Source organism: Cucurbita moschata, unplaced genomic scaffold, assembly GCF_002738365.1.
Source record: "Cucurbita moschata cultivar Rifu unplaced genomic scaffold, Cmos_1.0 Cmo_Scf00039, whole genome shotgun sequence".
In the NCBI taxonomy this organism is placed as follows: Eukaryota; Viridiplantae; Streptophyta; class Magnoliopsida; order Cucurbitales; family Cucurbitaceae; genus Cucurbita; species Cucurbita moschata.
In genome coordinates this window covers 1,082,579-1,106,575 of record NW_019268555.1, presented here as the reverse complement: position 1 = coordinate 1,106,575, position 23,997 = coordinate 1,082,579, and the positions used below count along the sequence as shown (strand labels likewise).

The window sequence follows — 23,997 nt, the reverse complement described above, 5'->3', positions numbered from 1 at the left end:
TTTTTTTTTTTTTTTTTTATTTATCATCTAAAATTAAATTAAATTAATAAAAATACTCCTATGGAATTTAGATGAAAATAGTTAATATTGTTTCAAAAATACTCCTAAACTTTTAGATGGTTTTAAAATGTAGCAAAAAAAAAAAAAAAAAACTGGAAGAAGTCACGAAACGACATTCGTTGGAAATCTTGAGATTTTTGGTACTGTCCTTGAAAGACCTTTCTCAAAAGAAGACGTCCGAGATGCTTATCTTGTGACACTCATACGTGCCACAAGGTAGAGCTCGCTTAGGTCACAGGGCTCAAGGTGATGGAGAGTTGACACCATGCCTCCTGAAGGCATTTTCAATCATTCTCGAGTAGATGTCATTTTGGCGAGTAGACATACAGCCTTGTGCATAGTCTATCGAGTATTCGATTGACACTAAATTGGTGAACTTTTATCTTTCATATCGACAGACTTAATTCTTGAGCCGTATATGAAACTCATATCAGAACTCCAACTTCTTAGGTTATGGTTTAAGGCCCTACCCAACCATTTTCGAACTTGTCTTCGACACTCGTATCGCCTCATTCTCTAGAACCTTGTATATGCCTCGACTTAGCTTCATTGCACACTCTTGGTGTGTTGGATGATGCACCATCGTCCTCGGTCATGAAACAAATCGAGAGACACATCATGTACGGATGATGAATTTTTTAGTTTTCCAAAAGTTTACCCCAACCCTTTTTGTAGTTTGAATGGAATAATCTTGGTTGATATTGAGTCATACGAACCTCACATCGATGATGAAAAGAAGGATTAGGATTAATAGGTTTGGTTTATTTAAATGTTGTCCTCTCAGGTTGTTAGTGTGATATTGAAGATTGTTTGGGATTCATTTCAACCATTCAAATTGGTGATCTCCCCCTTAGTCCATAATTTGATTACATATAACTTGGTTCATTGAACTTGAACATCTATTTTATTAAACTCCACAAGAATGTGTGTGACCACAAGCAATCCCTTTAAAGTCTTTACCCCACTTTTTCTTTTTCCTCCCCTCTCTATTTTCGTATTAAAAAAATTTAACTAATTTAAATGTTCTCGACCGAGAGCTTAAATGTTCGAATATGTTGTTGTGTATACTGTTCCTGTATTTGGGAGGAAAATTATCTCTCTAACTAAGAAATTAAATCTATTTTAATAAAGTATTGCTTTTGTTGGTGACAAGTATGAATTAAATAATTAAATAGGCAAGAAATTTTTAATTTTTTTTAAAGGTAAAGAGGGTTGGCAGTATTCCTAATATTTAATGGATATTTTTTAAAAGCATGGAGCTAAAAATATTTTTAATTTAAAAAAAGAGTTAAAAAAATATTAATGAAATTTAGTAAAAAAATTTTAAATAAAAGATTAGTAACGGTCTTCCTTAATTATTATAGATTTAAAAAAAAATAGTATTAAAACGTTAAAAAATGTAAGAGTAGAAAATAGAAAATTTAAAATTATTTTTATTAATTTAATTGAATTAAAAAATTGAAAAAGGTGGATAAGCTAAGTTCATCCTAAAATGGCTCATTCCTTGCCTCCACAGTAAGTAATTTGGGGAATTAACACTCAAAAACTTCATTTTTTTTTTTTTTTTTTAATTCACATTGACTACTTCCAATGCCACAAAATCAATAATTATTCCTCAAATAAAAAATAAAAAAAATTCTCTAGTAAAATCAGCCAGGTCTCTCTTTTCTGGTTTTTTCTCTCCCTACCTATAGATATATATATATATATATATATAAATGTATACCCAATATTGGGGCATTTCAGATGCAAATTCCTTCTCTTACACAAATATCCTTCACCTCCCTGTTTCATATATACCCTTGGTTACCTTACTTGATATTGCATATTTATGTTGAACATAAACCAAAACAGTAGCTGGGACGGAAGAGATAGCAAAAAAGGAGGGCCTCTCGCCCTCTCTTCTTATTATGCCTTCTCTTAGATCTTAGATTCTACACTTCCCACCTGGGTCCTTTTCATTTCGGTAAGTTTTTTATTCTTCCTTCTTTTCTTGCAATCCTTTTACTCCAATGCTTTCTGGGTTTTCAATCAAGACTCATTTCCTCTCAATTTTGACCTCTCCGCTCATTCCCCTTTTCTTCCTTTGGCCTTTTGAGCATTTCTGGCTTCTAGATCCATCGTGGCCGCTCCGATGTTCTGAGATCGAATCTGATTTCAATCATTTTGATGATGAATTTGTTTGTTTAATTTAGCTTGCATTGTGATGCTTCCCTAATCAATGCTTCTTTGGATTGTTTGTGTTTAAGATATGCTATTGGTGTGTGGTTTGTGGATTCATTTTGTTGAATGGTATTTGATGGGGTTAGTTGGGATGGATTTGTAGAGTGGGCTCATGGATCCTGGCAAGCTTTTTATTGGGGGTATTTCGTGGGACACAGATGAAGATCGACTTAAACAGTATTTTCAAACCTATGGAGAAGTGGTGGAGGTGATGATCATGAGGGATCGGAACACTGGCCGTGCTCGTGGCTTCGGTTTCGTCGTGTTTTCTGACCCTGTTGTTGCAGCTAGAGTTGTATTGGAGAAGCATGTTATTGATGGAAGAACTGTAAGTTTTTTGAATTCTTCTTTTGATTTTGCTAATCAATATGCTCATGGAAGGATCATGGTTTTCCTGATTGTTCTTTGGTGTTCATCATGATTGAAACTTGTCACAACTCTTCTTACATTTACATTTTTTTTTTGAGTTCAACAACTCGAGGATGAGAATTTGAACCTCTTGTTGAGGATTGTTGGGAGGGAGTCGTACATTTGCTAATTTAGGGAATGATACTGAGTTTATAAGTAAGGAATACATCTCCATTAATATTAGGCCGTTTTGGGAAACTGAAAAGCAAAGTTACGAGAGCTTATGCTCAAAGTGGACAATACCATACCATTGTGGAGGTCTAGGATTCCTACCATGGTATCAAAGTCATGCCCTTAACTTAGCCATGTGAATAGAATTCTCAATGTCGAATAAAGAAGTTGTGAGCCTCGAAGGTGTAGTCAAAAGTGACTCAAGTGTCGAACAAAGGGTGTGTCCTACATTGGCTAATTTAAGGGTTTATAAGTAAGGAATACATCCCCATTGGTATGAGGCCTTTCGGGGAAGCCCAAAGCAAAGTCATAAGAGTTTATACTCAAAGTGGACAATATCATACCATTGTGGAGGTCTGTGATTCCTAACATGGTATCAGAGTCATGCCCTTAACTTAGCCATATCAATAGAATCCTCAAATGTCGAACAAAGAAGTTGTGAGCCTCGAAGGTGTAGTCAAAAGGGACTCAAGTGGTGTGTCCCACGTTGGCTAATTTAGGAGTTTATAAGTAAGGAATACATCTCCATTAGTACGAGGTCTTTTGGGGCAACCAAATAGTGGACAATCATACCATTGTGGAGAGTCGTGGTTCCTAACACTAGTTAACGTCGAATCACTTTTGTTTTGAAAAACATATAAACTATAATTTTCCTTTGGAGCTTTGGAGGGGTAACATATAAACTATAATTTTCCTTTGGAGCTTTGGAGGGGAAGATTTGGCTGTCTGCATTTTATCAGGGTGAATTTTGTTTCATGTGGCTGTTCATATTTTTGTGGAAGTACAATGCCGCCTGCATTTGCCCCGAATGTCAATCGTTTTGGGAACCGATTGTTTATACATGTTCTAGAAAAGGTAATAAGCACGATGACAGTAAAGGAATTTATTTGCACGAAAAAAGGTTTGAAACTAGTCCAAGTGAGCGTAACTCAATGGTAATTAGCTATACCCTCGACCGAGAAAGGACATCGGAAGAATTGAAACTCAGATTTGTGCAAATTAGGGGGCTCGATATCTTATGGAGTTCGTGGATGCATGGACATTAGGATTTACATGTGATGTTCACCGCTTATATTAAAACGATACATTTTGTTGCGTCAAGATATATCTATTTGTATCGCAATTAGAGTAAAGTTTATCATGTTCATGTTTCGATATTCATTTTTTTGTTTTAGGTTGAAGCAAAGAAGGCTGTTCCTCGAGACGATCAGAACATTTTGAGCAGGAACAATACCGGTATCCTTGGGTCACCTGGCCCGACTCGCACAAAGAAGATATTTGTAGGGGGTTTGGCATCAACGGTTACGGAGAGTGACTTTAAAAAATATTTTGATCAGTTTGGAACGATCACAGATGCCGTGGTGATGTATGATCACAATACTCAGAGACCGAGAGGCTTTGGATTTATCACATACGAGTCGGAGGAATCGGTGGAGAAAGTGTTATACAAAACATTTCATGAACTCAATGGTAAAATGGTTGAGGTTAAGAGAGCTGTTCCAAAAGAATTATCACCAGTGCCAAACCGAAATCAATTAGGTGCATACCCTTACAGTTTTGGTAGAGTTGGTAGCTATTTAAGTGGTTATAATCAAGGATATAACACAACCTCAGTTGGGGGATATGGACTGAGATCTGATGGTAGGTTTAGTCCTGTTACGGTCGGTCGGGGTGGGCTGTCTCCAATTAGTCCTGGTTATGGAATAGGTGTAAATCTCGACGCAGGGTTGAACCTCAACTATGGGACCGGTCCCAATGGCAGTTCTAACCTCATTTACGGACGGGTAATGAGTTCTTCCTATGGTGGAAATTTAAATAGGTATGGTAGTCCAAGCCCCATGGTATATGGCGGAGGCAGTGGAGGTAATGGTTCTATTTTAAGCTCGTCGGTTCAGAATCTGTGGGGAAATGTCGGTAACTCGGCTGGTACAAACGCCTCGCACCTGAGGACATTTCCTGGCTCTGGTGGTGTGCATACGGGAACGAGTTCATTGAACGGTATTGGAGGGCTTTGGGGTGTAGGTCATGGCGAAAACACGGGTTCTTCTCCATTCAATGGTGCTGGTAACGTCGAGTTTGGAAACGGAGGAAGCGTGGTAGGTTATGGTAGAAGCATTAGAAGCAATGTTTCTTCAGCTTCTTTGTACTCTGCACCAAATATTTATGATGAAGTTCATGGGAATAATGAAGAAGGAAACTCATTTTATGGGCATTCAAGTTGGCAGTCATTGCCCACAGAGCTTGAGGATTCTTCCTCAATTGGGTTTGGGCTTGGCAATGCAGCTTCAGATGTTATTAGTAGAAACAATGCTTCTGGTTATACCGTTGGATATGGTGTTTCTAATACACAGTCGAATAGAGGTGAATCTCTCTCCCTCTCTTTCGTTCTTTTAACGTCGTTACATGTGAGATCCCACATCGGTTGGGGAGGAGAACGAAACACTCTTTATAAAGGTGTGGAAACCTCTCTCGTAGACGTGTTTTAAAAACCTTGAGGGTAAGTTCGAAGGGGAAATCCCAAAGAGGACAATATCTGCTAGTGGTGGGTTGGGTTGTTACAACTGATATCAGAGCTAGACACCGGGCAATGTGCCAACGAGGAGGTTGTTCCCTGAAGGGGGTAGACACAAGGCGATGTGCCGGTAAAGATGCTAGGCCCTAAAGGGGGTGGATTTAGTAGGGGTCTACATCAATTGGAGAAAAGAATGAGTGCCAGCGAGAACGTTGGGCCCTGAGGGAGGTGGATTGTTTGAGATCCCACATTAGTTGGAGAGGAGAACGAAACACCCTTTATAAGAGTGTGGAAACCTCTCGCTAGTAGATGCGTTTTAAAATCCTTGAGGGTAAGCCCGAAAGGGAAAACCCAAAGAGGACAATATCTGTTAGCGATGGGGATGGGCTATTACAAATGGTATCAAAGCCAAACACCGAACAATGTGCCAGCGAAGAGGCTGTTCCCCGAAGGGGGTAGACACGAGGTGGGGTGCCAAGTAAGAACGTTGGACCCCGAAGGGGGTGGATTTGGTAGGGATCCCACATCGATTGGAGAAAGGAATGAGTGCCAGCGAGAACACTGGGCCCTGAAGGGGGGTGGATTATGAGATCCCACATCAGTTGGGGAGGAGAACGAAACACTCTCTACAAGGGTGTAGAAACCTCTCCCTAGTAGTAGACCGTTTAAAAATCTTTGAGGGTAAACCCGAAAGGGAAAGCTCAAAGAAGACAATATCTGCTAGCGGTGCATTATATCTCTACAAACATTAGATCTTCGAGCTTATTGATATCAGTTTAAGCATGATTAAACGCAACGACATTACTTGAACAAGATCCGTTTATGAATGGTAAAATGTTTGTTTGATTCAGGAATTGCTGCTTAGGAAGAAGAAGATAGAAGCAACAGAAATCAAGAGTTTTATAATAGTAGGTGATGATGTTTTTGGTAATTGTGATACACTCCTCCTCCTCCGCCTCCTCCTCCTTCGCCTCCTCCGCCCCCTCCTCCGCCTCCTCCTCCCATATGACGATATGATACTGTGAGAGCTAATTTGTTTTCTGTTTTGAGAAAGTGTCCCATAAAAGAAAGCAGGTTCCAGAGGGTTTGGTTTTTGGGTTGAGCTTGAAAATATAGGTCTTTTCTTCCTTTCTTTACTTGTAATTTGATTTGATTGATATGTATAATTGGATTGTGGGTAAGGTATGATCATACGTTACTCCGACAAAGAAACGGTGTCACACGAACGAATCGACATCATATTTTTTCTTCTTTTCTTTGGTTTCGGGTTCGTTTTAGAACAACTCGTTCAGGCTTTCTTCTTGTTGTTTCATCTCTTGTTATTATTATTAGCGGTTCTGGGTTTTTACTTCTCATGTGATTGATTGTATGAAACTGAGGTTCATTTATTTAGAGATATATCATACTCTCCGCCTACCTTCCTTCCAATTCTTTCTTACTTTACAGCAAAAACAGATCTACAGATTATATGCTATTACTCTATTTACGATATAACCATCAATCGTACAAGGGTGCAATGGTGCATTGTTTTTACCTAAAATAGAGGAGTAGTATATCGTTTGAGTATTTTAACGTCAACCGTATAGGATGCATTGCACGTGACTTGAGTATTTCAAGAAATATTCGGTAACGTCAACCGTATAGGATGCATTGCACGTGACTTGAGTATTTCAAGAAATATTCGGTAAGTAATCTACTTTGGGGTCGGGGAATGCAAACCTATGCAATCATAATTAGGTGGAGTTAAGGAATGCAAATATATGCAATCATGATTATGGACCTATCATAGAGTTGACCTTCAGTCCTAGACAAAAATTGGATGGGTAGAACTTTCCTACACACACAACCTCCACGGACCCATCATAGTCGAGTGTCCAGAGGTACAACAAATCCTCAAATATCATGCAAGTAGTCATTCTCACCCATGCATATCAAAGAACAACCCCTCACAAGAGTTCGTAACCCCTTCAAAATTAAAATCGAGTCGCATATGATAATCCTGTGAATAGTAATCTTCTCATAGATTTATAGAGAGAGGTAAATATTTTATTGTCCATTCTTATACAAACTTAATGTATAAGATGCCCCCACTCACACGTCTTCGTATGAAAGATTTGGATTAAATCATTTGTAACCATTACAAAATGGGTTTGGATTAAATCATTTGTAACCATTACAAAATGGGTCACAATGTTAGCAAGATAATAATGTTAGATGTTTTTGTCATGACCTTCGAAAGATTCGAAAACTAGATTAATACCAATGGACTATGCAATGAAAACACGTGCAAATGAAAACAATGAATACCGATAGGTAATGTCTCTGACGCAAATCCAGGGTAAACCGGTCTTAAAAATGAATCAAGAGAAAAACTTGAATTCAATCGGTTCAACTAAACTATTGACCGTTAATTAATTGATTGTTGACCCGAACCGCTTGCATACATTGAAATGAACCAAGATGCATGTTGAACCAAATCGAATGCACAAGCTAGCATCCTTGCACGTTTCCTTTCGTTATTCTCTAGTGATGATCCACACCAACTCACTGCAACATGGCTCAATGGCAGTGACCGAGCTACGGTGGTTATCCTAACAACCTCTACCAATTTGATGGTTGCACAACCCATGCTTGATGAAATCTAACATAAAATAGCTACCAAACTCAAAAAAAATTCATATCCCAAATTCAAGGACTTACCGACGGATCTGTGGTCGATTGTGCACAAATCTGGGTGTGCGATGACAATCTAAGACAAACCATGGCAATAATACCCCTCAATTTCAATCAAAATGCAATGACGATCACTTAATCATAACAACTTTCTAAGACGGAGTTGATGGGCAATAAAATTCGTGTGATTTATAACCACTTGCGAGTGAGATTTACCTAGGAGTTAAAAAACAAGTCAAATTAACCTTATCTATGCTTTATTTGCCCGAACAAGGTGAACGGTGTAAAACTTACAATCACACGATAGTCAGACTTTTCAATAGGTCAATTATTTTAATTAAACGTGCCAAACATATCTAAGTTTTTATTATTAGGAACTACTCATTATGTTTCATGTTTTCACTCGTGAGAAGCGTGCGACCCACTCTTCAATAAGGACGGAATGTAATTTATTATATAATTATTTTTTGGAACGTTTTGTTAATTAATTTTTTCCCGTCAGCTAAACCAGTACGAGAACATATTCCTGCCCCCGTCCCTGGAATCGTTTTCAAGTACAAACACGACTCCGCCAGCTAATCAAATCAAATCAATAACTCCTACTAATTTTCAAGTACAAACATGAATATTGTTTACAGAGAAGACAACATAAGATACAGAGTTTCAGAGCAATGGAATATGTAAAGTACTAAGATGAGCAACAGCTACCTCTTTTGGCCTCCTCTTCTACTTCCTCCTTTCCATGTAACACTACGGTACTTCTTCCATTCTCCATCCACCTCCCATCCTTCTTATGTTCTTCAGATATCATAACTTTTCGGCTCAGTATGTTGTAGATCTCCTTCACGATTGTCTGGAAAGCGTTTGTTACGTTCGAGGAATCGAGGGCCGAGGTTTCTATGAAGAACAGACCTTGAGCTTCTGCCAGAGCCTTCCCTTCAGCAGTACCTACTTCTCTACCATCCTTCAGATCACACTTGTTGCCTACCAGTATGGTTACTACGTTCATGTCGGAATGAGCTGTTTAATAAAACATCGATGACCCAATCAGTCCTTTCAGGTTATAAACACGACGAAAACTTCCCGACATAAACAACCTAACACCGTGACAATATCATTACAAATAAAAAGCGCATCGTTATTATAATACTCACTGTGAAGTTCATTCAGCCATCTTCCAATGCTGTCAAAGGTCGGACGCCTGCTAATGTCGTATACCACGAGAGCTCCAACAGCTCCTCGATAATAAGCAGATGTAACAGCTCTAAATCGTTCTTGTCCAGCAGTGTCCCATATCTGAGCTTTGATTTCCTTTCCATTTATTTCCATCTTTTGGGTTTGGAACTCGACTCCGATGGTTGATTTCGAGTTAGGGTAGAATTCATCTCGAGCAAATCGAGCAAGCAAATTCGATTTTCCCACGGCTGAATCACCAATTAAAACAATCTTGAAAAGATAATCCTCTGTTTTTTCCTCCTCAGAATAAAAAGCCATTGCTCAGACCTCACACAAACTGTATAGAACCATAATAGTTTCAAAATACCTTCTGAAATCAGGGTTCTTCACAAACTCAAATTCAACATCAGGATGCAATTCTTCCCTATTCACAATCAAAGAAATAGAATTCGTGAAGATATAAAGGGAAACTTGAAAGGAAGGGAAAGGTATAAAATAGGCTGGCAGACACATTTCGTGAGTACTTACTTCATGGAGTAAAGAAAGAATCTATGAGCTACCTATATTCTGAAGCCAATAGACAATATTATGACATTCTATTATTAAATGAGTAACTTATCACCAATAGACCAATATACATGTATAGGATACTATTGCCAAGCAAGATTAAACTCAATACCTTGAGAGCAATGCGTTTGCACGTGACCAGCGGGCGACCAGCCCAGTTTTATCATCCAGTAACCGATATGAATTCACAAATATGTATATATATATATAAGCTGTATTTTCCTCATCTTTTATATACATTCAAATACTTTATAGAGATGGAACAACATACAAGATTTTGGCACCAGCAAAGAATGACTTTCTCGAGCGAAACATTGGAACAGACACACAAGCACAAAAAAGAGTAACTACAAATGTCACATGTGATGATTGGAGTCTCTTTATGTAACGCGCCCACTGCTAGCAGATATTGTCTTCTTTGGGTTTTCCCTTTCGGGCTTCCCTCAAGGTTTTAAAATGCGTATGCTAGGGAAAGGTTTCCACACCCTTATAAAGGGTGTTTCGTTCTCCTCCCCAACCAATGTGAGATATCTCACTTTACGACCCAGACTCAAATATTAATTTACACAATTTCATCGTCCACAGAGAAAAGTGACATGACAAGATCAATTCATATTCTACATGCAAAGGATGCAACAAAAGGCAATCACATGATCAGATGTTTTTCTTTACTTGCCCATTTGCTGGTGAAAAAAGAGAAAAGAATCCCCCTTTCCTTGCAAACAACTCTTCTAACTAATAACATCACTCACATAACTATTCTCAGATATCATCGTTTTAAAAGGAGAGAACGATCTCGTGGTCTTCTATACGAGCTTTTTTTGTTTTGGTGATTTTGGACGGAAAGCAATATAGGAGAATCTACATCATAAATCCTCTTCAAAGATCATACAGAAGCAGAAATACTATGATATCTACTTTGGTGCAAATTATTCTATCATGAAACTCTTCAAAAGAAGAAAATAAATCGATAATCGAGCAAAATAGTGGAAGTAAGGAACTCAAATCAAGTAAAGTCAGGCTAATATGAACGAGGCATGAACACACACAAAACTTATTCAATCAAGTGAAAATTTCCTTAGCTTCGTAATTTTGTTTCTACGGGCGTTGGCAATTCACAAATTTACATATATTTCTAAACATTCTGATAAATGTATGCTTCACAGAGAGAAACTGAAATGTCTCAGAATACACTTTTCAGTTATAAATAATGACAAGAGAAGAGTAATTACCAGAAGAACATCTAACACAACACGAGCGCATTTTATCATCAGAACTCATCTGACACGAAAAACATATTCTCGTGACTTTGTTTTACCAAAGTATTGACCAGCACATTCCAAGTCACATTACTAGGTACAAAACCATTCTCTATACCTCTATAAAAAAATAAACAAGCATCATTCACCATGCCTTCTTTACAGTGCCAACTGATAAAAGTATTATACGTAAAAGCATCAGGGCGAACACCTTCGACTTGTAATCTATCAAATAGATTTAAGGCTTCCCTGATACGTCCAACCTTGCAAAGTCCATTTATAACGCTGTTATATGTGACTATGTCAGGCACGAAACCTCGATTAATCGCATCTCTTAGAAACTCAAATGCATTGTCCACTTTTCCAACTTTACAGAGCCCGTTGATGAGAATATTACACGATATTGTATCAGCGTTAAGTCCATCCATTATCATTTTCTCGTATAATTCCAATCCTTTTTCAACATTCCCAGCTTTGCAAAACGCTTTTATCAGTCCATTGTAAGTAATCTTATCGAGGATGCAGCCTCTGAACAACATATCATTAACAAGTGTAAGCGCTTCTTGGAATGCACCTCTCCTCAAAAGTGCATGAATCAGTGTATTGTAAGTCACGTTGTTGGCAACAACACCGTCCAATAACAAATTATGAAACAACCTGAAGGCTTCATCAATCTGATCAACCTTGCACAATCCAAAGATTAGAGAATTGTATGTAAATAAGTCGGGCTTGCAACCTTTCGTGGGCATTTCACGAAACAGATTTAAAGCAGCATGAACCTTCTCATTCCTACATAGGGCGCATATCAAGCAATTGTATATAACTGTATTTATAGTCAATCCCTTTGTTGACATCTCATGTAAAACAAGACCAGCCTCTTCAAGACACCCAGCTTTACAAAGCCCATCAATCAATATTGCATATGTGATCACATTCGGCTTGCAACCCCTCCTAGACATCTCATTAACCAAATCACGAGCAAAACCAAGACTCCCCTCTTTGCAAAGCCCATGCATCAAGATGTTGTATGTAAAAATATCAGGGTCAAAACCAAAGTTTATCATAGTCTCATTAAGAAAGCTTTGAGCTTCCTTAAGTCGTCCACTCATAACATACCCATTGATTAACGTATTCAAGATCGCATTATTTGGACAAGGAATTTTGTTCAATAATGCTCTTGCTTCATTGAGTTTTCCAATCCTACATAATCCATGCAACAGAAAACCATAAGTCATACTATCTGGGTTAAAACCTCGAAGAAGCATTCGATCAACCAATTTTGCTGCATCTTGAATTTTATTTACCTTGCAGAGGCCATGAATAACATCATTGAAGGTTTGAACATCAGGCATGCATCCCATAACAAACATTTCTTCTAAAAGCTTTAACGCTTCACTAACTTGGTTATTTTTGGATAGCGCATGTATTAACGTCTGATAAACTATAGAATTCGGTACACATCCATGCTTTGTCATGTCTCTAAGGAGTGAGCATGCAGAGTCGACCTCATTAATCATACAAAGAGCTTTCATCACAATGCCAAAAGTAAAAACAGTAGGAGAAATACCCTTACTCAACATGTCATAATAAACATTCGTAGCAACTTTTGGACAATTGCCCGTCACGAGTGTTTCCAAAACTACATTATAAGATTCAAAAGTTGATTCACATGAATAAACAGCTCTCATATCTAGGAGCAATCGAATTGCCTGTCCAGGTTGTCCAGCTTTCCCATAATGTTTCATAATGATCATGAAAATGGACTCTCGAAAAACAATCCCTTCTTCTTTCATCTGTGTTAACAGTTTATCTATAACCTTGAACTCCCCAATTGTTCCAAGCTTATTTATTAGCACATAGTATACATCAAATGTATGGCAATAACCCTTTTGGGCACCCACCCGTTCAAATATTTCCAACAATGTGGGCACATCAAGTGGAAGCTCAAGCAATTTGCATAGTTGAACAGGGGTAATCAGAATGTGAGACTTTCTAAGCTTTGTGAGATCAAAAGGTTCTAGTAAACTCTCCCATTCGGTTTCACGCTCTGATTCAATATTCATCTTGGTTGGACAACCACTTCCATCTCCAATATTCCCAGCTAAGAAGCTAGATTTGCAAGAGTTCTCAATATGATTAATAATCTTAGGCTCCAAAGAACAAAGATTTTTGGTCCGTTTAACAATGTTTCCAAAAGAAGTATACATTAATAGAAGATTGTCCTGGTGGTTGACTTCAAATTGCTGTTGAATAATCGCTTACAAATATTGCAAGAAATTTTGATTTTCCCACAGAAAAATCACCAACTAAAACAGAATCATACTATCTTAAGCCATCGTCCAAGCTTAGAATCATACTATCTTAGAATACCTTCTGAAATTTGGATCCTCCAGGAAGTCAAATTTTGAAATTCCACCTAAACATCAACTCTTCCCTATCTACAATGAAGAAATAGAATTCAAGAATATAAGGGACATGGGAAAAGAAATAAACAGAAGTCCAGAGAATGGCACCGAAACCCATAAATCTTAATAAGCTCAGACTAGAATAGCACGATGAATCAAGATGAGTTCACTCCAGAATCGAACAACACCAAAGTGAAAGGAAAATGAACTCTATTTCCATAAATCAAACAGTCTATTGAAACCAACAATCATGTTTCTCAACATCAACCAAAACCCAGAATTGCAGAAAGCAAAAGTCCCAAGAAAAATTTAAAAGAACATGAAACTCCAACAGAGTGGGGGTTAGATTTGGATGTGAGGAATGGCAATGGGTAAGTTCGTCTTAATTTGAATTTGAGTTCTAGTGATCAGAATGAAGGAATAACAGAACGGAGTGGGCATGTGGGGGCAGCAAGTGAAGGCTGAAAGCGAAAAAACTGCAAGAAATTGAAGAGTAAGAAGGGATTGAAATGAAAAAGGAAAAGGGGGAAAATCAATACCTGAAATGAGAGTTAGGGTTGCAAATTACGGGGAGGAAGAAGCAGCTTCATCAACGTTCATCACTTGGTCGGATAATGATAATGGGAACAGCAATGAGCAGTAACGTGAATCCTGATTCGTTCGAAGCGGAAGCGGAAGCAGAAACAGTACTAAAATCTGAATTGATTGAATTGGAAACTGAAGCAAGAATCTGGGCTGGGCTATAACAATAATGGCCCGCTCGATCAAGTTCCTTCAACAAAACAGTACAAAATTTCCGATTTCAAGGATGAACACATTTCGAACTTCTAAGATAGAAATTAAAATTTTCGCCCAATCAAGAGTATGACTGGAATTTGAGCTTGTGATTGAGTTGTTGGATGAGTCAATCCTAAACTTGGTTCTTTTACAAAATAATAATATTAATAATAATCAAGGAAAATGTCGACAAAATAAATAATAATAATAATAATAATAATCGACGAAAATGTCGACAAAATAATAATAATAATAATAATTGTTCATTACTTAGAGGTAAACCCTATGCTAAAGAAGATAAAAAAGCATTCATCTACAAAGTACACACTTTAGGTCAACATATATGTATGTGGATACCATGAGGCGGGCCTTGGAAAGTCACGAATTGTAAAGGCCCAAATCCACCGCTAGCAGATATTGTCTTATTTGGGTTTTCCCTTTCGGGCTTCCCCTCGAAGCTTTAAAACGCGTCTGTTAGGAGAAGGTTTTCACACTCTTATAAATGGTGTTTTGTTCTTCCACACAAGGGTGTTTTGTTCTCCTCCCCAACCAATGTGGGACATCATACGAATCCTCTTGAAAGAAAGGGGTGCTTTCGGGAACGCGGTCATAGGTGGTACATGGTTGTCATCAGCTTGTGTCGTAAGGTGTTGGGATAAGTCTCGCAACGAGCGCAACCCTCGTGTTTAGTTGCCAACTGTTGAGGTTGAAACCCTAAACAAGCTACCAGTTGTAAGTAAGGACTTCTATTTTCTTGCCCGCCCTCACCCCTAATCGGCCTAAAACGCTTCTAACCCTGTGCTTAAACACAACCTCTTCTATCCATATCAATACCACCATGTAATATGCTTTCTCCAAGTGTCCAGAACTTTTTTTTTTCTTTTTTGTCTTATTATTATTATTTACTTATAAACATAAAATAACATAGGGGCTCAATAAAAGCTAAACGGCTTAAAGAAACCTAAGACGTATTTATGCAACATTCAGACACAAGCAAGTCTTGAGAATAAGTAGTTACACGAGAATCCACGTGTAGTTTACAGAAAGTTGACCCATGGAACATATATAACAATTATGAAGTTGATTGGGCTGAAGTGATAACTAAACTCTATGGAGTCGAGTTATAAGAACAATTAAGCAAAATAAGTCTTATTTACAACAAGCAACCTACGATCGGAAATCTATGTTATAGCTATTGATGTCTTAGTAGCTAGGCTTAAACTATGTAGTTGATGAAGTAGAATAAGTGAGCTACTTACTCGTGCTTCTCTGCATTGTAAGTGGTGCAAGGATATCAGTTGAAGATGATGCGCGAGGTAATTGGTAGCTACAAACCTGTTAGATAGAAGTCTAAAGTAGACTCCAAATTTTTTCATTGTGTTTTATTATATTTCATAGTGCGATTTTGTTGAGAGAATTTCAGTTGTAACGTATTTGTAAATTTTTATTTTTAATAAATATTATTTCATGGAATTCCTAAATGATATTTTGTATGGAATTCCTAAATGTTTTTGGAACCTAATTCATGCCTATTATGTTTGATGAATTATGTTTGATGAATGTGAAGATTATGGCAAAGGTTACACGTTGTGTGAATCGGGTAACCAACTACAAACGGTCACTTTATAGAGTGATCATAGAAAATTGTTATCATAATAAGGGTTACATGCTATGAGAGGTAATCGAGAATTGATAACGATGTTAATTTATATGTGGTAATAGTTACCCAATGTGAATTAGGTAACTAGTCACTAATATTCACTTTGAGAAATGATGGCAGAAGTGGTTTAAGTGGAAAATTTCACGTGTGTGTTTCAGGTAATTAACTAAGATCTCTAGATTTAGTATCATTAGCCATATAATAGTTTGCATATTTTATCGTAATAGAAAATTTCTTATTGAGTATTTATGGTATAGAATCAACCCCAGGGAAAGTTTTGGAACGGATTACCTTGATGATCAAGATTAAGACTAAAGAAAACTCGTGATTCAAATCACTCCACAAGATTAATCAATACCACTTGAATGATTATAGCATACAAATTTTAAACACAAGAATTTGCAGAGTAAAAAAAATAGTTCTCAATAAAGCTAAAATAGAAACTCTATTCTTTTTAATTCTAAAATGTGATGTCTGCACTAAAAGAAAAGAAGACAAGCCTTTGACGACTTAACGTATGTGACACATCACATCTTAAAATGGCTAGTTAATGAGAAATATTCATAACCTCCATATTAAAATTACTAGTTAATGATGAATTATGATAACCTACGTGGATTACATATCACTTAACTCCTATATTAAAAACCAGCTTAAATATGACCAATAAATATTTAAATGATAATTAAATAATGCAATAAAGAAAATGTGCTTATTAATTATCCTTGGACTAGTTCCATAAATTCAACTAAGTTCGTTTTCTAGAATTTCCTTTAACGAACTCACTATAGCTTGAAAATAAGTGTACAAAGCTTGTTGTAACTTCTTGACTCTCGTCTTTATAATTGGAACTTGAGGTATGAAAATTTCTTAGTCGTGGTTCATATCAATTTACCTTATTTTGTAAATGATTCTCATACAAAGCCGTGACATAGAAATGGCCAGTAAACCTTCTTTGAAAGGGTACCCTATCTATGAGTTCATTAAATTGCCTTTTAGCCCTTCTTTTATTTATTTACTTCATTTAAAATTACAAACTTTTCAAATAGGTTCATAATGTTATGCAAGTTCGGGGAGGAGTGACCTCGTTCCCGTCGACTACTAAATACCTATATGGTCCCTTCTCCATCTTGCCAGCGATGACTTGAGTCTCTTCAACGTTACTATAATTTTTATCGTTATCCTTTTCTAGTGTAGAATTATACATTTGACCTTCGTAATATAAAACCGTTGTCAAGTACTATAATAAATGAAAATTAAAAGTGCAACAAAATATTGTCATGGTTTATATGGCATATAAGTTTATACTAATATCTCGGTTTTTGTCTTTAAATAATAAATTTCGGCTTTTCAAAATTAAACTAAAATTTACTCAATAACTATAATTGAAAAATTTACAAATTCAATTCTCTTAAATCCAATTTAATTAAAATAGGTTTTAAGCCCCGTTCAAATTACCTAAACAAAAATTAATCTAAAAACATTAATAAAAATACCCATAAATTTTATATTTAAATTTTCAAAAATATTAACAAGTTTAAAAAATCTAAAAAATATCCTCGTACTTTTATTTTTAATAGTTTCATTAATATCCTTACAATTTTTAAAAATTTTAAAAATATTAGTAGGTTGAAAATACTCATAATTTTTTTTAAACGAATGGGGTATTTTTGAATTTTTTTTAAAAAAATTTAAAAGAATTTTTGAAATTCTATTTTTAAAGCATTTTTAAAAATTAAATGGTATTTTTGAAAATCAAACATATTTTTTATTTCATTTTATTTTTATTTTTTGAAAATTTGAGGATATTATTAAATTTTTAAAAGTTAAAAGGTAATTTTTAGAAGAAATTATATTAGCCTCCTTTATTTTCTTGTTTGTTTACTTTATTTATTTATTTTAATTTTTTAATTTTTTAATTTTCTTTATTGGTTTTACGTGTGAATATTTTCCTGGAAGGACCTTCCCTCTCCGTCTTCTCTGCACGACTTGTTCCATCTTCAGTCTCTGGTTCTTTCTCCTGGCGATCGCAGAGATCTAAACACCTCGCGGGAAAATGGCGGGTCGGTTCGGGCTTTCCTCAACTGCTCCGGCCACCATGATCGTTACCAATACACCGGCGGCGGACCTCGCCCTCACTAATCTTGCTTACTGCTCCGCTTCTGATCTGCAAAACTACGCCGTCCCTGGCACTAAGCTCTTCCTTGCGTTGGTTGCCGATTCCTTTGTTCTTTCCCTCGCATATCCTTTCCATTTCTTTACTTTTTCCTCAATCATTTTCAATCCTCGGATTTTGATTCTTATTTTCTCGCTTTACTCTTCCTTCTCTTAGGTGTATATCCTGTTTTACGGTGCCTTAATTTTTAATTATGCCTTATTTTCAATGAGCATAGTTCATTAGCTTGGTGCGGTTTTTAGCTCGTCTAAAGGTTAATCTGTGTCTAAAGGTTAATCTATGGATTATCCTACTTCTAAATCAGCTGAGATTATTGCCTGTTCTTTGAGAAAACCACTGTGCTCTGTATGGAAATTTTGACATTTATGGTACTGCTCGTTTAGTTTTTTTTTTTTTATTTTTTTTATTTTTTATTACTGTTTTTGTTGTCTACTAAATCAAGCAAAGGTTGTAATGGAAATTGGTAACTAGAAAAATTCAATTATACTAGGTTAAAAGGGAGAGTATGTGCACATTCTATGTTGAGGGTTCTCTTTCATTTTATTTTATTTTTGTGTTCTTGACTGAGAAAAACTCCTCACGGAAGCATTGGCAGTGGCTACATTGCTTTAAATGCTATTCAGCGTCGTCATGCTAGAGTTTCAACTGGGGACAAAATATCTGCGGCCAGGTCTTTGCCTGTACTTTACTCTATTTCTTTTCTTTTCTTTTCTTTTGCAGCTGTTTCAGTAATCATAATGCTTTCAAACTGATCTTTTCTTAGATTTATCCCGCCAGATGATTTCAATCTGGCATTACTCAGATTGGAATTGGAGTTTGTTAAAAAAGGGTCCAAAAGTGAGCAGGTATGCAGAATGGAATCAAATTTGAACTATTCTCCCCTGACCTAGGATAGTTTCTAAGCGTACGTCAAGGAAGTCTATTAATGTTTTATTCCTTTTATATTTTTGTAGGTCGATGCTGTTCTCTTGTCTAACCAATTGAGGAAGAGATTTATCAACCAGGTAGGATTTTGAGCTTAAATTACCGGATATGCATGTTTTTCTTACTTGGTAACCTTCCAGCTGATAATTTCTAAGTGTTTTTTTTTAGTAGATTGTGTTAATTTCCCCCCATTATACTATTTCATAAGGTTTCTACGGTGATATGGTGATGGCAGATGAATTTAGACATCTTTTGAAAAATTTCCTGATGATTCATTGATCTTTCCCATCATTATTTTATTTTAAAATGTACTAAATAATTAACTTATCTGCCAGGGCAATATTGATTGTCTAGAATGTAGTTTATCTTGAGTTACTCATCTACGTGTTGATAGCATATGATATCTTTCAGAAAAAGGTTGGAAGGCCATACCTTACTGAGTTGCTGGTTATGCTTGCATGCAGATAATGACAGCAGGGCAAAGAGCTTCTTTTGAGTACCATGGTACTAACTATATCTTCACCGTTAATCAAGCTGTTGTGGAAGGGCAAGATAACTCCAATGGTGTTGAAAGGGGGATTATTTCAAATGATACGTATTTTATATTTGAAACATCAAATGGAAGTGGTATAAAGGTCAGATCACCTGTTAGAAAAAACTCATCCATTTCCTTCCAAGCTTTTTTGTTAGAGAATATTATACCCATTTCATTTTAAGCTTATCTTCTTATTCCTCATCCTTTACCCTCTTATAATTAATTATCTGACTCATTTGATTATAAATAATTAATTAACCAACTCTTATAGATTGTCTTAGAAGGAGCTACATTTAGAGCCTTGAAATGGCATGAAGTTTGCATCCCTGGATTGTTGTTGTATTTTATGGATTAATAATTTTACGTGGCTGCTACTTGGTGCAAGCTTAATTATTCTTTCTAAAACTATAGTTTAACCTTTCTTTGCATCAGTTAGCAGTTCTTCCTGTACTTTCTATTGTGCAGGAAATTTTCTTCCCACTTCTCTGTGCTTTTAATTTTATCAGCGTTATCGTTTCTAATGCAAAAAGTCAATCCTAGATTTGTAGTATAGAAATGTAGATATAATTATTAATAAGTTCCTATTATGTCATCACAAGTCTAGTTTAAAACTACGTTGACTGCCCTCATTGTCTGTACTTTTAATTGAAAAAATTACCTGAGTACAGGTCCTAGATATTCATTTATATTCGATTTCTTTAGTGTACTATTCATGGATGAGTAATTTTTTTAGCTGTCTATCTGACTTGGATGCATTCCCTTGTACTCTGCAGATAGTTAATCAGCGTGAAGCTGCTAGTAGTAACATTTTTCGGCAAAAGGAATTTAACCTTCAGGCACTTGGTATTGGTGGATTAAGTGAAGAGTTTGCTGACATATTTCGAAGAGCTTTTGCCTCTCGTGTTTTTCCTCCTCACGTGACCAGCAAGTAATAATCTAATAATGAAATTTACTTCCTTTTCTTGTTATTACCATGTTTCTAAGCAGATACCTGGGACAGGTTGGGCATCAAACATGTAAAAGGAATGCTGCTTTATGGACCACCTGGAACTGGTAAAACTCTGATTGCCCGTCAAATTGGAAAAATGTTGAATGGGAGAGAACCAAAGGTTAATACACACCTCAACCATTCATTTATGTTTGAAGCATATTTTATTGATGTTTGTATATTCTTTCATTTTCCTTGATGAATGCTTGGTTTCTTAAAAAAAAAAAAAAAAAAAAAACATAAAAGAGAGTATTTTTTGCCTCCTAGGTTCATATCATTCTCCACATTTAGCGTCCTTATTCTCTTTTCTCTTTTCCGATGTATACTTTAGTGCATGAGATCTCTTATATTTTGGTATTGCCAAAAGGAAAAGAATGAAAAAATAACAATACGTTGACTGTTATTGGTTTGAAAAAATAAAGAAGTGAGAACTAAGACCTCGGAGGCATAAATACCCACTGTGCTCAAGCATAGTATAGTTATTCTTGATTTTGCATGTACAAAGTTTCTTCCTGCATTTGCAATCGTCAATATTTACATCTTTTCAATGGTCAATTTGTTTATGGTCTCTGAATGCTACGGCTCTGAATCTTATTCTCTGCCAATTGCCATCATCTATATTAAGATCTGATCAAACTTTTTTTTCTTTCTCCCTCTCTCTCACACATACAAACACATGTTCTCAACTTTATTAGATCGTCAATGGCCCTGAAGTTTTGAGCAAGTTTGTTGGTGAAACTGAAAAGAATGTGAGAGATCTTTTTGCTGATGCTGAGAATGATCAAAGGACTCACGGTAATGGTGGTGCTATAGATATTTAGATACTTCAACACAAGTATTTCAATTTTGTTAATTTGAAGACGGCTGTTTTTCAAGACAGGAGACCAAAGTGAGTTGCATGTCATAATCTTTGATGAAATTGATGCTATTTGTAAGGTATGCGTTTGTTTTATTATATTGTAGCTTTCTTCCATTTTTTCTTCTGTGTAGATTCACAAAGAATTAACTTCCCTGACTGAAAAAAGGCACTAGATCTTTTTAATTCCTCTCTCATAGTTGAAAAAGCTATGTTGGGTAAACAAAGAGTTGTCTCATGGTGTTGGCTATTAATGAATCTAATCGTCTTCTGTAATTTTATTTCAATGGTTAAAACTATTAATCTAATTTAATCTATAGAATAGTAACTGAACACAGATTGTAATCAACAATGCACTCATTTTCCAGGCTTGGCTCTCTTTCATTTGAGCATTTGTTTTTTTATATGTCGGGATGTATGCCAAAAGTTACATGTTCACTTTCTCGCACTATGTTTGCAGGCAAGGGGATCAACTAGAGATGGAACTGGAGTTCATGATAGCATTGTCAACCAGTTACTCACAAAGGTTTGTGTGAACTTTTGTGTTGCATATTTAATTTTAGTAATACGTTTTGAGGACTTTCTTTTATCCTTTTTTATCACAATGATGACATCATGTCTAAGAGGCATCGTTTTGATGCAGATAGATGGTGTAGAATCACTAAACAATGTGCTACTTATTGGCATGACTAACAGAAAGGATTTACTTGATGAAGCCCTTTTGAGGTTTCTTTCTCTTAAGCATTAATTTTCTTTTCTTCAAAGTATTTTGTTAATGATTCTATGATTAAGCACATCTGCTTCTACAGGCCAGGTCGATTGGAAGTTCAAGTTGAAATCAGCCTGCCGGATGAGAATGGCCGTTTACAGATTCTTCAAATCCACACTAACAAAATGAAAGAAAATTCTTTTATTGCTCCTGATGTGAATCTTCAAGATATTGGTATGTTCAATCACAATTTTTAATCTTTTAAGGTAAATATATAATTTAGTTCTCTAAAGTGCACTATTTTTAAAATTATATTTCTATTATTTTAAAGGTTTTAATTTTTAAATCCATCGTCAAGTTAAAGAAAGTTTCAACTCAATAAGTTAGTTGGAATTGAATAAAGGAAATGTGCAACATATTAAAAATATTGTTTTTTATGAGACGACATGTTTTTGATGTTAAATATCATTATTTTTGGTTGGAATGTTGAACATTGAGAATAAATGTAGGAAGATGAGGAGATATAAAAACTAACCCCTCAAGAAAGAGGCTGAACTAAAACAAAAATGGGCTCCGATCGAGCAAAATGAGACTTAGAGGTAATTATGGAAAGACTTAATGACCGAGGCTCAGAAAGAGACATGGGGACCTAATAAGGGTCCATACATCCTCCTTAGACCTCTCAAATCCTTTGAAAACTCAACTGTTCCTCTCTAACTAAAACCACATAAAATTGCACAAGTCACTGCAAAACACATGAAAAGGCAAGCAAAAAGGAACACCTCAACCATTGAGCAGACTTCTCTTTGTCAGATTGCTTGAAAATTGGACTACTCGAAAAAGCAATCCCGAGTTGAGCGAGCAATGACAACTCCCAATGAGGCGATCAAAGTCCTCACCTGCACCCTTGCAAAGTATGCAGCACTACGGACCCATCAAACTAGATAAATCCCTCAACTCCTCGAAATATGATCTAATTCCTAAGAAGTACATATACAGGTATGAGACATGGACACAGACATGGTGACACGTTTTTTTTTATTTATTTTTATAAATCTGGGATGCAGACACGACAAAGACACATTAATTGTAATTTATATTTTCATAATATATATCATTTTTATACCAAAAAGAAATTAAGTCACTAAGTTTATGTATTTATATGCTTAAAATAAATGAGTTTGATGTATTTTGCTCTCAAAATTCATTACTTTATCCTATATTATTGTGTATCTATTTAGTATACTTAACAAGTGTTTGACATGTGTCTAACAACAGTTAGACTTATATTGACTTTGTACCACTAGTATCTAACAATATCTCTATTGTGCTAACAAGTTTTTGGTATGTGTCTAATAATTGTTGGAGTTTTCAAGTGTCCAACATGTGTTGGAAATGGATTCGTTAGCCAAAACTAAGTTAGCTGTGCTTCTTAGGTTATTTCTTTTGTGAAGGATCTGCCTAAGTAAATAACTTCACCTTTTTTGAGATTTTAACCTCCCACAACAAGGAAAAGACGATGAGGGCGAGATAATTTTTGAACAAGAAATAACGGATGCCACCGGACCATTCCTTATTGATGAAAGATGGTATACTCCAATGTCTTATCTTCCCAAAATTAGGTATTCCTCTCATCACCCTCCACACACTAGATATATGAAGAGAAACAAGGAAGAACATTGGACATAACTTTCCTTGAGTTTTTGGAAGTACATTTGAAAGTTCTATTTGAAGGCTACTCATGGGGACGGGGACCATATTTGCTTGTGATGACCCTATGCCATAAAGAATTGGGCTCACGGGGGAAAACACCATAGCCTAGCCAATAAAGCCTCATTTAGGACCCTTAAGCTGCTATGCTTACCCCCCCCCCCCCCCCCCCCCCCCCCCCCCCCCCCCCCCCCCCCCCCCCCCCCCC

The 23,997-nt window shown here is 36.2% G+C and overlaps 4 protein-coding genes across 5 annotated transcripts in view; 2 read left to right on the top strand and 2 right to left on the bottom strand.

Annotated features, from left to right (window-relative positions):
• Positions 1 to 1,844: 1,844 nt before the first annotated feature.
• Positions 1,845 to 6,785, top strand: LOC111432644 (heterogeneous nuclear ribonucleoprotein 1-like). The gene is made up of 4 exons (XM_023069588.1): positions 1,845 to 2,026; positions 2,387 to 2,611; positions 4,038 to 5,223; positions 6,226 to 6,785. The coding sequence occupies exons 2-4, from the start codon at positions 2,396 to 2,398 to the stop codon at positions 6,237 to 6,239; spliced, it is 1,416 nt and encodes a 471-aa protein (XP_022925356.1). The 5' UTR covers positions 1,845 to 2,026; positions 2,387 to 2,395; the 3' UTR covers positions 6,240 to 6,785.
• Positions 6,786 to 7,673: 888 nt separating this feature from the next.
• On the bottom strand, positions 7,674 to 14,201 carry LOC111432605 (ras-related protein RABA5a-like). 2 transcript variants are annotated; one of them, XM_023069545.1, is made up of 5 exons: positions 13,994 to 14,201; positions 9,202 to 9,647; positions 8,756 to 9,067; positions 8,075 to 8,123; positions 7,674 to 7,990 (listed from the first exon to the last, which is right to left on the bottom strand). In XM_023069545.1, the coding sequence occupies exons 2-5, from the start codon at positions 9,539 to 9,541 to the stop codon at positions 7,966 to 7,968; spliced, it is 726 nt and encodes a 241-aa protein (XP_022925313.1). In that variant the 5' UTR covers positions 9,542 to 9,647; positions 13,994 to 14,201; the 3' UTR covers positions 7,674 to 7,965. The 2 variants fall into 2 exon arrangements, with proteins under 2 accessions (XP_022925313.1, XP_022925314.1); XM_023069546.1 differs by lacking the exons at positions 7,674 to 7,990; positions 8,075 to 8,123 and adding an exon at positions 13,420 to 13,487 and having other exon boundaries at positions 8,625 to 9,067; positions 13,994 to 14,019.
• On the bottom strand, positions 11,035 to 13,426 carry LOC111432604 (pentatricopeptide repeat-containing protein At5g64320, mitochondrial). The gene has a single exon (XM_023069544.1). The coding sequence runs from the start codon at positions 13,254 to 13,256 to the stop codon at positions 11,061 to 11,063; it is 2,196 nt and encodes a 731-aa protein (XP_022925312.1). The 5' UTR covers positions 13,257 to 13,426; the 3' UTR covers positions 11,035 to 11,060.
• Positions 14,202 to 17,924: 3,723 nt separating the features above from the next.
• Positions 17,925 to 23,997, top strand: part of LOC111432603 (vesicle-fusing ATPase-like) — a 12,739-nt gene continuing 6,666 nt past the window's right edge. The window contains exons 1-12 of the mRNA XM_023069543.1: positions 17,925 to 18,132; positions 18,642 to 18,737; positions 18,831 to 18,912; positions 19,021 to 19,071; positions 19,456 to 19,626; positions 20,300 to 20,454; positions 20,527 to 20,635; positions 21,210 to 21,309; positions 21,395 to 21,450; positions 21,831 to 21,896; positions 22,014 to 22,096; positions 22,180 to 22,313. Of these exons, the coding sequence (XP_022925311.1) occupies positions 17,948 to 18,132; positions 18,642 to 18,737; positions 18,831 to 18,912; positions 19,021 to 19,071; positions 19,456 to 19,626; positions 20,300 to 20,454; positions 20,527 to 20,635; positions 21,210 to 21,309; positions 21,395 to 21,450; positions 21,831 to 21,896; positions 22,014 to 22,096; positions 22,180 to 22,313 (1,288 nt within the window). The 5' untranslated portion in view covers positions 17,925 to 17,947. The remainder of the gene's footprint in view (positions 18,133 to 18,641; positions 18,738 to 18,830; positions 18,913 to 19,020; positions 19,072 to 19,455; positions 19,627 to 20,299; positions 20,455 to 20,526; positions 20,636 to 21,209; positions 21,310 to 21,394; positions 21,451 to 21,830; positions 21,897 to 22,013; positions 22,097 to 22,179; positions 22,314 to 23,997) is intronic.

Excerpts from the sequence above, each read along its gene's own strand:
- LOC111432644 (XM_023069588.1), top strand. The coding sequence starts at position 2,396 with ATGGATCCTGGCAAGCTTTTTATTGGGGGTATTTCGTGGGACACAGAT. Across the intron at positions 2,612-4,037 it reads ATGTTATTGATGGAAGAACT|GTTGAAGCAAAGAAGGCTGT; the intron begins GTAAGTTTTTTG and ends TTTTTGTTTTAG.
- LOC111432605 (XM_023069545.1), bottom strand. The coding sequence starts at position 9,541 with ATGGCTTTTTATTCTGAGGAGGAAAAAACAGAGGATTATCTTTTCAAG. Across the intron at positions 8,124-8,755 it reads AGAAGAGGAGGCCAAAAGAG|ATTGTCATCGCACACCCAGA; the intron begins GTAGCTGTTGCT and ends GGTTTGTCTTAG. Across the intron at positions 7,991-8,074 it reads AATCGACCACAGATCCGTCG|CCATCAAATTGGTAGAGGTT; the intron begins GTAAGTCCTTGA and ends TGGGTTGTGCAA.
- LOC111432604 (XM_023069544.1), bottom strand. The coding sequence starts at position 13,256 with ATGTATACTTCTTTTGGAAACATTGTTAAACGGACCAAAAATCTTTGT.